Source organism: Amblyomma americanum, chromosome 11 (assembly GCF_052857255.1).
Source record: "Amblyomma americanum isolate KBUSLIRL-KWMA chromosome 11, ASM5285725v1, whole genome shotgun sequence".
NCBI lineage: Eukaryota > Metazoa > Arthropoda > Arachnida > Ixodida > Ixodidae > Amblyomma > Amblyomma americanum.
The window spans coordinates 85,076,340-85,089,902 of NC_135507.1; the positions used below are offsets into that span (position 1 = coordinate 85,076,340).

Sequence of the window (13,563 nt, forward strand, 5' to 3'; positions counted from 1 at the left end):
ACTTGACTTGCGAAGGCTGGCTGCGTAACTTCACGCTCTATCCCGAGTGTTTCCTTCACGAATTCTCTCCAGTGCTTCAGCAGCGAAGATCAGCAATGGCATGTGCCGCACGCTCGCTCCATCAGCCAAATGTGCGTCTCACCTCGTGTGCGCTGCTTGTTTGTCGCTTTTCGTTGTTCTGCGTCTCTAGTAAATTTGCAGCGCGTTGGTACCCGCTATGCGCGAACTTCTATCTGCGAGGAGTGATGTTTCTAGTTGGAATTAACCATCGTGGGCACCGATATGTTTGAATTATCGGGAGTTTTCCCCTGTTTAAATATGCCAGGGCTGTGCCAGAACCCGGACGTCAGTTCGAATTGAGCTTTTACTGCAGGTGTCCGTCAATCCATTTATTTTTTTGCATTCATCACCTGTAACCACGCAACCGATTTTGTATAAAAGAGAACATGTGAACATGTGGTCTGTGTTTTGACCCATGTGAGCAGATGGCGCCACAATATGCAGCCTGTGAGCAGAGTGTCAGTAAGTGACACCTCAGTTTGTCACTCGTTATGACGTGTCTGACATGTCACAAAAAAAAAAGTTAAAACATGCTGCTCAGAATGGGAGCCACAAGTTTGCGTCATCCCTTTTTTACTGAAAAGCCTGGCAAATTTTCTTGGTATTGCACACCACCATTACCACAAGGCGAGACAAGGAAGCAGAATAAAATGGCTGGCAGTTCTGCTCAGTTGCTCATGCATTATCATTTTGCTCTCGTATACAGTGGTGCCACATTTGATGCCAGTATTGTGCATTGCCAAAATCGCACACTGTTGCATCAGAAGTCACATCTTTCTGCACTGCAATCTGATGCTGCCCAGGGCCAGTCAATTCAGGTGCCCAGAAACTACTGGTGCTCCATTCTTTTCTCACTCCTTCAGGAGAATGGCACGACTAATTCCAACAGAGCTGGTACAATCCCAGAAACCCTGGCCATGGAAGAGGGCTGATTCATTTTCAAAGTGTGCATTGTTATGCCGAGTTGCTGATGCTTCACAGCAGACGTGTATGCACACCACGTGCTTCAACAGTTCCTCTCTCATTCTTTCGATTCAGTGGAACATTACATGTGGCTTCTAAGACGGTGGTGTTCCAATGAGGAGATGGCCACAGCTGGTCAGCAGTGTGGGGCCGCGCCGACATTTCTGCTGGCGAGTGATGACAGTGTCAGAGCCTACTTCCGGGCACCTCCTTTCTTCTTCCCAGCTGCATGTTCAAGACCCTTGAGGTACTTGCGTGGCACCCCGTACGACGAACCAGTCAGTAGCCGCTCCAGGAAGGCCACCTGCGACAACACGGCAAGGGCTGCTATTGCTGGCGATGTGTGTAGCACAGACTGTAGCACAACATACTAGCTGGTAATATCTGAGAAAGGCTGCTACAACTGCGCTTCAATAGTAATGCGAGACTCGAAAGCCCCTTGCGTCACACATGTGGACGCTGCGAATGGGGCTAGTTGATCTTGCGTTTAACCGCACTAGTGCATCGCTCTGGGTATGGACAGTAACAGGGGACATTTTGCCATCCCTCTGTAGGTGCCTGCACCTAAAGCAGATAATTATTCAAGTTAAACATGTGAAGACCCAAGCATGACTTGAGCAGACTATTGGAGAGCACTCTTGGCAGCATACAATTACACACCAACATGCACCATCTAGCCCAACAAGAAGTTCTTCTAAATACAATAAGAGCATGCGCTAACTTTGCACAGGAAGCCAGGTGTTAATGGGGCCATGTAAAACGATTCTTGAATTTTTATGAGTGGGTGCATGTGCAGAAACAATATACTTTGACGGAGGCAACTTGGCTGCAGCACAAAACCACAACCTAGTGCGTGGGAATTCCACAAACACTATGCCAGTGACCACACTTCGCATGTAGCTAGCCAATTACAGCACAGCGGAAAGGGGATAACAGCTCCCAATCATTGGGACCACTGTACCTGGTTTCCCTGGACCAGCAGCTGCTGCCTGCCATTGGCCAGAGGGGTAAGGGATGTGCTGGCTGCCACACCCACTTGCACCTGCATGCCACAACCAGCGCAGCTGTAAGAAGACGCGCTAGACAAGCGCCATCTATTGTGCTGCTAGGCACTGTACTACACAAGGAAATGCATCTACACCTTTATCAGCATGCATAACAAATACATGCCAGTGGGCACGACTATGTGAGTGAACAAGAGCACTTTAACCAACCCCACCGGGAGTTCACTTGCAGTTTTTGCCACTTCTTTCAAATGGGTGCCGTCCATGTACAGACACAAGAAAACGAGGTTCACAAAACACAGGTGCCATAAGAGAACAGAGTTTCTGCATAGCCAAGATGTACATCCTGAAATTAAAACATGGGTTGCAAGGCTTCGTACACAAGTTATGGATGCGCTGTCCAATGCCGCACGCCTAGGCATAAATGAAACTAGAGTTTTGGTGCCATTCGTAGTTCGTGGGTTTTTGCACACAGGCGCGCCACATCTTGTCTCCAAATAGAATATTACCACTGCAAGACGGGAAACTTCCAATTCTGAAGCCAAGCGAATACACAGTGCATAAAACAAGATTTTAAGTTTACAGCATGACTTAATCTGCACCACCTTAACCAAAGCGTCAAAACTGTCTTTCAGCCTAAGCATGCCTTTCTTAGCCGTAGCACACAAACAGCAACGCACTGCTTCACTTTCACAAGTTTTTCTCTGAAATTATTCTCCCAAATCTACGTTTTCATCACTAATTTTGCGAACTTGACCAAGTTTCCAATGGGCAAGTGCCACTACAAGAAATTGTGCAAATGCACAATTTCCTGTTGAATTCTTGTTGAACAATTTCTTGTTGAAATGCACAAAAACAAGAATTGTGCAACAAGAATTGTGCAAATGCACAAATAAACCACTATGTTACAGCGCAAAAAGCAGACAATATAGAGGAGTAGAGTAACAAAGAAATGGTCTGCACCTCCTACGGGAACTACTGCCCCCAAGTGCAAGGGGGCCAAAGGCCTGGAGAGCAAAAGCCACTTCTCACACAACACAAGCTGTTCGCATGTTGCAGCCGAAATGTGCGGGCGGTTGACTCGACAGTTTGGCAATGCTCACCTCGTGGGCCAGCTGTGAAACTTCGATGCCATATGCCTCGAGTCCCTCGACCAAGGTCACCTTCTTGTTGCCTGTCCGCTGGGCGACCGTGAACGAAATGGGTTGCAGAGCGCCGCGGTGGACGACGGGCGTCCCACCGCCTGCAGGCGTCACCTCGTGTGCAGGCTGCATCCGCGACAGCACCCGGTTGAAGAGCTCCTCCCAGCTGAGCCGCTCCGAAGAGCAGGCTGCCACATCACTCAGGCGGGGGTCCATGCATACCAGGCTGCAGAGCATCAGGAATGGGTCAGCTGAGCTCAATTCTGCGCGCGGGACCGTGCTTATCCCACCCACTGCACTGACCTCTTGTCCTGGGGATCTTGCAGCTCATTTTCCTTCACATAGCTGCGGATGACAGCTCGCACCTCATCCAGTCCTAAGGCACGTCCCTTGCTGCACCGGGAAGAAGAAAAAAAAGCACAACATCCAAATAGGTTAAGGCTGTTCAGATGCTCTTATTTATTTATTTATTTGTTTATTAGAGATACTATCAGTCTGGTCAGGACCAAGATAGGAGCGATACAGGGTACAGACTACAAAGGCGGAACACGACAAACAAAACACCAGCACCATCCAGTCGGTGCCAAGCTTTAACATATCAAAAAATGGAACTGACCTCTAAGCAACAAATAAAAATGCACAAAAATATCGCTGCAACGAAACAGAAAACAATGTGAAAACACCATGCCCAACACAAATGTACACAACATGTGTACAACACTCTTGTACACAACACAACACATTATGGGGATAATGCGACAGCACTAGAAGCAACGTTGCTGCTACATGCGTATGTGACTTTGTCAGTTCTCTCACCACACACACAATCTTGTCAGCATCATCGTATTTTCATTTGCACACATATAATCATGCGCTGAGTAAGTCTGCCGAGAACCTGTTCCAACTTGCTTGCTTTGCCATTTCCCGGTTGCGTGCTCCCCCTTGTTTTCCAGTTTTTAATTTTCACGCCATGGTCACGTGACCTTGTGATGTCATCGCCCACTTGACCAATCAGGACAGATACAGGATGCGAAATTGCACGATGTGAGGCCTAATGCGTGGCACTGAAACAACCTGACCCAATGTACTAATCACAGGTGCATCTAGAAAAGGAACATCACATTCCCAGGTTTTTTGCCCTTCACTGAAGTAAAGAGGGATAGCTGTGGGACCCGACACGATAAAATTTGCTGCGGTTATAGATTCATCTTAGCAGATGAGCCAACGCCTTAGATATAGAATAAGTTACTGCCACCTAAAGGCATAAGTTGTCAGGGCCCCTTTGGCGCAGCAGTTTGTATAACCAGTTTGCACACACTGTGGTGCTCGCCAAAGTTCACGACAAAGCTTCCATGTACAGAGGGAAAAACACCTTGAACAACCAAACTGTGTGTTCCGAAGCTCCCAAAGCTGCCGTGACCAGGAAGGCAAAAAAATTGACGCTAAAATCCTATGAGTTTAACTCCACATGCTTGCATCTAGACCATTTTTAACCAACTGCTATTGCTGGATATCGCGTGTTCAGCCAGAAACATGCCCGGAACGTGTCCTAGAAAAGCGTTTTGCCCTCTGCACAGGTCACACCACAAGGTTTGTTTCTGTAGTGTCAGATGCCATTATGCCACAAACTCCAAGTTGTTTGATCAATACATAAATTTTCCATGATGACACAGATATCATATTGTTTGCTTGTTTGGTTGACTTCAACTGTGGTGCGGTACCCACCTGCGTCCCGGAAAAAGAGGCAGCACGGCAGCGGTGATGGTGCGCAGCTCCCGGATGGTGGGGAAGCAGTAGCCGTCCGCCTTGGGGGGCTCGACTGGTGGCAGGTCCATGTGGCAGACGCCACGCAGCCTCGGGTGCTCCCTGCGGACCGACACAATGCTCTGGACACCGGGACTGGTCTCCTTCAGCGACAGCACACCTTCCTGGGCAGCAAGGGCACCATGCATCAGGCCCACTGGTTGTCAAAATGGCGCACCTGTTACACTCTTCAACCACCTTACACCAAACACAAGGTACTTTGCTGACACCAAAACACTGACGCACCTTGTAGGTATCACAACACAGCAAGGTATCAAGCTGAAAGATAAACTGATGACATTACGGTATGTGGCAGAGCATCACAGTTTACATTATCCGCATGACACTGCTGTGATACTTTCAAAGTGCACTCCAAGCTGCGATGCCATGTGATGTTATGTATGTGATACTGTACGTTTGGCAGATGTCGCATCGCAGAGATGCTGTGAATAGATGTTGCAAAGCTCGACGCATATATCAAATCAGACAGTGCTAAGGCAGGCGCTAATGTAAAGCAACAAAATTTGGCACACTGGATGTATTAAAGTGAAACTTGCACAGTGCCTGGTGCAGTCTATAAGCCATACCACAAAGGAGCCTGTAGGTTTGTGCATTGGCGCTGAGATTTCAGGGCACCATCATGTCACAGCACTGATATGGTGATATAGTGCATTACAACATTCAGGCACTCAAATCTGCAGCAATACATTACAACCCGAAATGAAGCCTTCCCCTTAAAGTAGGGGAGCAAGGAATCGTGGCAGAACGCCATACTGCTATTTGCAAGAAGAGATGGGGGGGGGGCAGACTCACAGACTGCAGGTGTGCCAGGTAGGTGGACAGCTTCTTGTACGAGGTGCGCCGGATGTCAAGCTGCCGGCCTGGTGGACAGCGTGGCAGCACATGGCCGCTGTAGAGGCTGCTGGCCAGCAGTGGCAGTACCAGCTTGGCCCGCAATGCCGACAGCACACAACTCTCCAACAAGGCATCCATGGTGGCTGTCTGCACACACAGACCACCCACCAATCGCCCACCATCTTTAAGGCCATGTGCAGATAGCATCCGATACATTCTCAAGTACATCCTACAAAGAAAACCTGAGAGACAAATTTAAGTAAGCTAAGCGGAAACAACGGAGATAGCATTTGAAAGCACAATATGTTAACTCAATTTACCGAAATAACCTGCTGTGTGGTAAGGGAACTAACATCCCCACCTGCACACTTGGTAACCTCTCTAATTAGAGAGTGGAAATTACATGTTACTAAGCCCAAGACTAGAGCAAATGGTGGAAAAACCTAGCACAACATTGGAAGTTAACTGCATGCCGACAGCTATTGCTCAAAGTGGACACTGTTTATCTGTGCATTATCCAGCAGTGCAAGGTGTGATGATAGAACGCAGCACGTCAATGCAAGAACGTGGGTTGCCTGAGGCCTTGACCACTCGAATTTAATTTGAGCCAGCAAAAGCAGACACCTGCACATCAAGCTGCAACTCTCTGAGTGTGCACTGCAGTCTACTCAGTGCCTGATGCATGCAATAAGGCCCTGTCTGAGATAAAACTCACAACTCAAAAAGAGCTGTTCTGTACAAACTGACACAGGTTGAAACACTGGTGTACCATCTGCCGGCATGCTGGCAGCGCACTGCTAGATACGCGCAGCCTGATTCGCACTGAAACAGCAGCAGATGATACTTTGGAACCAGCCACTGTCTATAACATGAGGCCTAATACTGTTACGAGTATAAACAGAATAATCTCAACGCCTTCGGGAGCAAATTACACCAGGTGAGGGCCACCGCCAGGCTTTAGTTGCGGTGGCTTCGCCGCATTACAACAATGTGGTGTGGAAAATGACTACAAGAGGCCAGCCTCAAGTACACCCTATGTTACCTCGTCATGCACTAGCATTGCCAGCAGGTACCCAAGGCTGCACAACCGATCCTTCTGAGCGCCGAAAGTAATCAAGAGTGCCATTACGGAAAGCGCCACTTTCAACGGTGCAGTGCACTGCTTGATATATCTAATGTTCTGCTGAATCAAAATTTGACAAACACGAATAATAGTGGTAGACTTTTGCATGAGATTTTCGAGGTCTTCTGACTGTTCGATATAAAAAACAATTCAATATATCCAGGTTTGATATATCTGGGCTCGACAGTATGCTCCAAGTCTGCTGCAAGTGCCCAAGAAAATTATCTGCCTCAAGAAAAAAGTGGCACTATGTAAAGACGTGGCGAGCACCTGGGGATGGTTGTCTTTTGCACCACAAGGTGCCAGCGACATAAGATAGATGCTTGCTTCAGGTGATCGCTTTCAATGATTGCTTTCAGGAATGTCAGACGTTTGGCTACCCAGGCCAGAGGAATGGCTTACATATCTACATATATTTACATATCTATGCTTCAAGCATCGTGTTTCTCTTGCGATGTGACATAGTGTGGGTTGCTAACTTCTATATTCTTGGTTCGGGGATGCAAATACACGCTGAAGGAAACTAACCGTCTCTTCTGGTGGCTGCTCCTCATCCTCCTCCTTGGCTTCCTGTTGCGCTTCTGCAGGGGGTGGCTCTTCGGTGGGTGCTGACGACTGCTGTTCATCTGCCCCTGAGGGACATTCTTCCGTTTTGTTGTCAGCCTCCTGGACCTGGAAATACATAGTAGGCAGGGACAAGAGAACAGTTGGCAGGCAGAAAAGCAGCACGATAGCAGAAGCCAGAATGCTAGGTTCTAGTGATATTGTCACCAACACTAGCTCTAAACTGAGATATTTACCCAATTCTAACATGCACCTTTTTTCAAAGAAATTGAGTCCCAAACCGGAATGCATGTTATAATTGGACACATAACTGAAACCACACTAGGAAAAGCCCCAGGATCATTGTCATTACAAGACAATGACAACTGCATGACAATGACAAGACAATTGCAGCATGTCTTTCTTGACTGGCAAGCTGCATTTAGCTGGAGATGGGCACATAGACAGAACCTCAGTGAGAGAGGAGTTCTTGCATGGAAGGGATCCCTAATGCTATTGCATTGCACTCTGAAGGGTAGGTTAAGCGTTATGTGATGGTGGAAGAAACAAAAGCATCCGTGTCTGCAAAGTGATACGCAAAAAGGAAAAAAGGACCCTAAGCCACTGAAGGGACCCATTAATGCCATCGCATCATAACCTTAAGGTAGAGCTTAAGCGTCCACTCAAGTTTTTATTAACAGCAATCATTGCACAGCGCACAGTCCAGGACACTTAATGTTCAGAACTCTAACTTGAAGCAAACTGAGCAGACTAGCTCGTGACTGGCTCCCTGTGAGATGAATGCAAATCTACAAGCTAATCTTGCCACTGGTGACATTGGTTCAACTCGCCGCGACTAGCAGAACGGCAGCAAAGGGCTTTACCGAAAAGCAAAACAGACCTGTGGCTGCTGCTGGCTATTCTCATCTTCCTCGTCGGAGTCACCTTCAAGTTCGGGCGGTGGCCGCTTGCCACCGTGCACCCACAGCTGGTCTCCCAAGACATGTGCAACAGCAACGGCCTTGCCAGCCCGTGGCTCAGCCATCAGGGCTTGGGGACTCTGCAGCAGCCGACCCACAGCAACAGCAGCCCTGCTGCCCCCTGCCACCCGGATAGCCACCGCATCGCCAGGACGGGCCGCTGACAGGCGCTCGCTGCAGCCAGCCAACCCCGGTGCCATAAAATCTGCACCACCTATCAGAGCAAGAGAGAACGGGGTGGGGGCAGGTTTATGGACAACTCCTTTTGAAGGGGCAGATCCACATGCACAACGGACTTCCCGAACTTTCTTCACAACAAAAGTCGACAGAGACACTTAAGACTGGCTAAGTGTGAGAAGATGTAAGCCCACCCGCTCACTTTGTGAACGCAGTCGTTGCATGCTGCCGTGTGATGTAAGCCGATTCCACGCAGCTGGCAATTCTACCTCTGCATGCCTCTACGTAGCCGTCGCCGCCACACCCCTTCTGATCTGCGCACTAACTTTGTGAAGATAGTCGCCGCCATACCATGGCTCATGTTTCCCTTTAAGGGTATGACGCGATCGCTAATGGGTTAATGCCCATATATGAAGAATTGGTCTTTCTCTACTTAACATTCACAGATCCCTGGGAGTCCTCATACCACACCACTCCTGGTGTAGTGGTAGGCAGTGCGCCACTGCCCTGGGATGGCAGGTGCTGCCTCCGGTGGGGCTTGTGAGACCCAGATTGGCCGAGCAACCTCTTGCGACCAATCATTAATTTAACCGCCACCTGCCAGGTTGCATGTGGATGCCATCTATTATGACAATATGACAAACTTTGATGAAAAGTCGAAGAATGAAAATCAGCGCAGCCACTGACAAAGAGGAGAAAAGGAAGGAAAATGAAAACTCCGGCACCTGCACAAAATTCAAACTTCTGGTTCAAACCAGCCACGTTGTTTCGAACTAAAGGTCTTATAAGTGGTAGTACTGTGCCATAGCTGCAACTGGCGATGGACTTAGTGCTGCTCCACGTCTGCCAAATGCACACTGCATCACACTATCTGTGCACATCACAGCCTGTCATGTGTTGCACAGGTGACAGGTACAGTTGTCCATTCACATGTCTAGAGTGCTCGAACGGCGCACTGTGTTGTCCATTTATGACAGTCGCCACTGCCTGATGGGGCCGATATAGCTTTTAAATACCTGAGGAGTTAAACATCATCCATGGAAAAGTGCATGTGCGATGTTGTTTTGAGCCCTAGGCCACTCGTACATGATGCCAGTGTACTGCCCAATGCATCATCCGAGCACTCTAGACAGCTGTGTGGACGACTGTACATCACAATACGCCAACTGGCACTGTGGCACAGTGAAACTCCAAAATAAAACTGGAACCGCTGAACTCTGCATGGTCAAAATCAACCCAGTGCTACCCACAGTCGCGCCTCTCATTGATAACTGTGTGGCTTGAAGACATATTGCTAGGAAGGTAGGAAGGCCAGAAAAAGTAAGAAAAAAAAAACTCTTCGGCGATCCTGGGTGGATTGTTTGAATGCGTAAAGCCTTTTCTGTTGCTGCTGATTCTGTTATAGCTAATAACCAGATATTCTAAATTACATTCATAGATCACTGGGAGTCCTCATACCACTCTTGGCACAGTGGCGCAGCAGTTATGTGATGTGCCATTGGTCCGGCAGGTAGCTGTTTCAAACACAGCCACTGGTGGGGCTTGCGAGACTCATATTTCTCTCCCCACGCAACTTCTCGCGAGCTATCATTAATTTAGCTGCCACCTGCCATGGTGGGCAGGTTGTGATGATGTCATGATGTTCACACCGCGCCACGTGCACGCGATGGCAGTCGCCACTTCTGCTTGCATAGACGCTTCTAATGCTAAACCATTAATAACAATGTCTCCCGCACCGCCTGCTGGCACGACACGCTGGCTTAGGGACAAAAAGACTACGACGACCTAACACTCACCAGCCAGCCGTTCAATCACGGCTTCCCATGTGCACAGGTACGGCAGCAGAGATGGCAGGTGCCATAGCGTGTACACGGTTGGTATGAGGCGGCCTCCATCTTGCTCAAAAAAGATGGGCTCTGCATCAAGACAGTAAGCCACCACAGCCTCTCCCCCATGACACAGGAGACGAAGCTGGAACAGCTCCCCACCACGTCCCACGGGGCACACCACGTCCAGCTGGCTGACGCTCAGATGAGGGTACTGCGCTTCCAGCTGGGCACGGAGACGCTTGCTGCATTGAGGAAAGGCTCGTCTGAGCAATTCTCAGCACAAGGTGTGCTTTCTGCCGTACTGCAAAAGCCCTTTGGCTTGTATAGAGGTGCAACCAGCATATATATGCAGTACTTAGTCCTGTGAGTGGCGAGGCACCTAAATATGGGAATTGCCATTGTCACAGCAAGGCATCACTATACTGCCTTTGTCAAGTTCTGTGGTAATCTGTACAAGCCTAAACATCAAGGTGGTTGCTTAATGTTCGAGTTGGCATGCAGGTTTCTTGCCTTCCATTGTCACGAGTATGGCTGTGTCTCGATTTTTAAAACTGCGCGATTCTTGAATAACATGTTAATTGGACATGTTGATCAGGAATGGCTAAAAAAGATGTGTTGGTAAACAGCACATTGCGACTGGGCAGAAATGAGGACGACTGGTTAAAGGGACTGAGCGATGACCAAACACATGTCATAAGATTATGGTGGAAATGAGAGGACTGTGCCTCATATTGCAAGAATTGAGCACTGAATTATTAAAGAAATGAGGATTTATCATTTTAATTTGGCATTAAAAATTGCATAAAACTGCGATTATCAGTGTATCCCACCGTGTGACCACATCTCAGTAAAATATCGCTGATTTCTTTTAAGTGCACGGTGTTTTTTTTTCCTTTAGGAGTGTTCGTTATGTTTTATTATAATTTTGGTTCTCTGTAGTGCTCCTCGTGATGAAAGGCAGCGCTCCCTTCACATCGCTGACCATGTGTTTTTAGCTCTTTTCACTGGACGGCACCCAGCGTTTTGCATTTATTGGATGGAAAGGCAACCACGGATCACTAAAACTTATTCTGACGAAGCATGCATCAGTGTTGTAATAACTTTTGGGTGTGGAAACTAGAATGAACAATACTCTATAATAAAAATGTCTAATTACTGCCTGGTGGGTGAGATTCATATTAGTTTTCGGTGCATCACTTTTGCCGACGAGCAATTTCCATTGCGCTTGCTGATCATGGTTCCCAGCATTCAGATACATAAAAGCGGGTGCATGCACTGACTGAAAAATTCCCGGCAAAGATCTACAGTGTTTCTAACAAAAACCATCAAAAACTCAGGCAGCAAGCTTTTGAAAAATGCAGAAAAAAATTAGGTGCTTAAAATTGAGTGTTCCGAACCTCCAAAGAAGTTTTCGGTTTGCTCACATTCTTTATATTTTATTAGTCACTGTGACACAGTATGTGTCCCTTCAATGTTAAAATATCAGTTCAGAACGAGCGCTTGTGGACTGCTCTACTTCTTGCTGCACTGGTCAGGACAGAGTGCCAACCAACCATTTCCCAAAGTTTATTGTAAACATCACGCCAGTCTCTGCACACAAGAAAAAAAAAACAGTAGTGGAACGCACTGCAACCTCCACAAATGGCCCTTTTGGTATATCAAATGGGCCAGTTATGTCCACATACTCAAAAGAATGATGGAAGCATGCGCTAAAAAACTAGGCGGTCCTCAGTGGATCGTTTGAATACATTAGCAGCCAAAAGTTCATCATATCCGGGGTTGACACACTAAAGTTCATTATATCCGAGGTGGTACACTTAGGTTCCTTATACTCGAGGTGGCATATTGCAACCTGCTTTCCATACTGACAAACGGCGGTTGCCATTCCTACGAGGAAAAAGCAGCAGCAAATACAATCTCGATCTTTCACGACGGCGCTTCCAACACGACTAGTCTAGTTCCCTGCTTTTTTTTCCCTGAAAACAGTTTAAAAAGTTTGACCACTTCCGGGGCTATTCCAGAAGAAAAAGGTATCCGGCACACAAATTGCTCACCGCCATCAGCAGCTTGCCGACATTACGGCATCTATATCATAATATGCGACGTGAAACAACACCTACCGGTCGGTATTTCTAAGCCGTACGTTAGACTTAATCTTGAACGGTTTTATGAACATTGCCCAGCTGTGTGCGTTGACTTCGTCAAAACACAGAGAGCGATCTGTCCGAGAAGTCGGGCGCCGGTTTCGTCCAGAGCGTACGGCTGTGGAGCACCACAGTCAACTTCTGTGCTGGTTGGCTGCCCCTCAGAAGAGACGACACCGATGGGCCGGGTTTCGTATTGATGCCAAAATTTCACACTACTGCTGCTGGTCATATGCGTTCCCGCCGCTCCGACACAGCTGCATGCACAACTTTGCCTATCGTGGAAGAAGCGAACTGCACCAGCCGGCTACGGCCGGCTCGCCGACTCGCCTTTTGGCTGGCCCGCAATTGGCATGGCTTGGCCGCATACTGACATTTCTCTGTCTCTTGATGCACAGCACTGGACCACTGTGCTCTTGACCATGCTTCTAGAACATTGTAACCATGCGCTGGGCGTCTCTCTCCTTTTTGCGTGAAAGATACATCAATCACAGATCTGTCTCTCTGTCACTTTTGATGTTTTGATCTAGAAATGTTCACAGTTTAGCAATAGAGTGAGTGATAAGCGAGATATAATCAAGGAGCCTTGAGTTTTCAAGACCGGTGTGAAATGAAGGGTGATCAAGCGGTAGTGTGCATCGTTGTCATCAATTTAGCGCTGGAATTTTTAGAGGTGATCGTAAGTGCTCACGCAGAGCTTTGATTAAAGCTGACTGGAATGCTCGCAAGCTCGTCATTAGAATATACAGTATTGTGCGTTTTTTATTGTGAAGACTTTCAAAAGTTTCCCCGCCTCAACCGCTGGCTCATTTTGCGATGAAACTGCACACAGAGCTTGCGTATTATGGTAACTTTTGTATCGTAGGAAGTTTGACAACGGTACTTACTTAGTTGAGCCGTGCATGATGAGAAAACATAATCGTCTACGTAGAGATCGGCA

General features: G+C 47.8%; 1 protein-coding gene across 1 annotated transcript; it reads right to left on the bottom strand.

Moving 5' to 3' along the window:
• Positions 1–591: 591 nt before the first annotated feature.
• eIF2D (eukaryotic translation initiation factor 2D) lies at positions 592–12,951 on the bottom strand. The gene is made up of 10 exons (XM_077644571.1): positions 12,600–12,951; positions 10,447–10,721; positions 8,395–8,687; positions 7,479–7,622; positions 5,786–5,974; positions 4,895–5,097; positions 3,473–3,562; positions 3,131–3,395; positions 1,985–2,065; positions 592–1,327 (listed from the first exon to the last, which is right to left on the bottom strand). The coding sequence occupies exons 1-10, from the start codon at positions 12,653–12,655 to the stop codon at positions 1,217–1,219; spliced, it is 1,707 nt and encodes a 568-aa protein (XP_077500697.1). The 5' UTR covers positions 12,656–12,951; the 3' UTR covers positions 592–1,216.
• Positions 12,952–13,563: the final 612 nt, after the last annotated feature.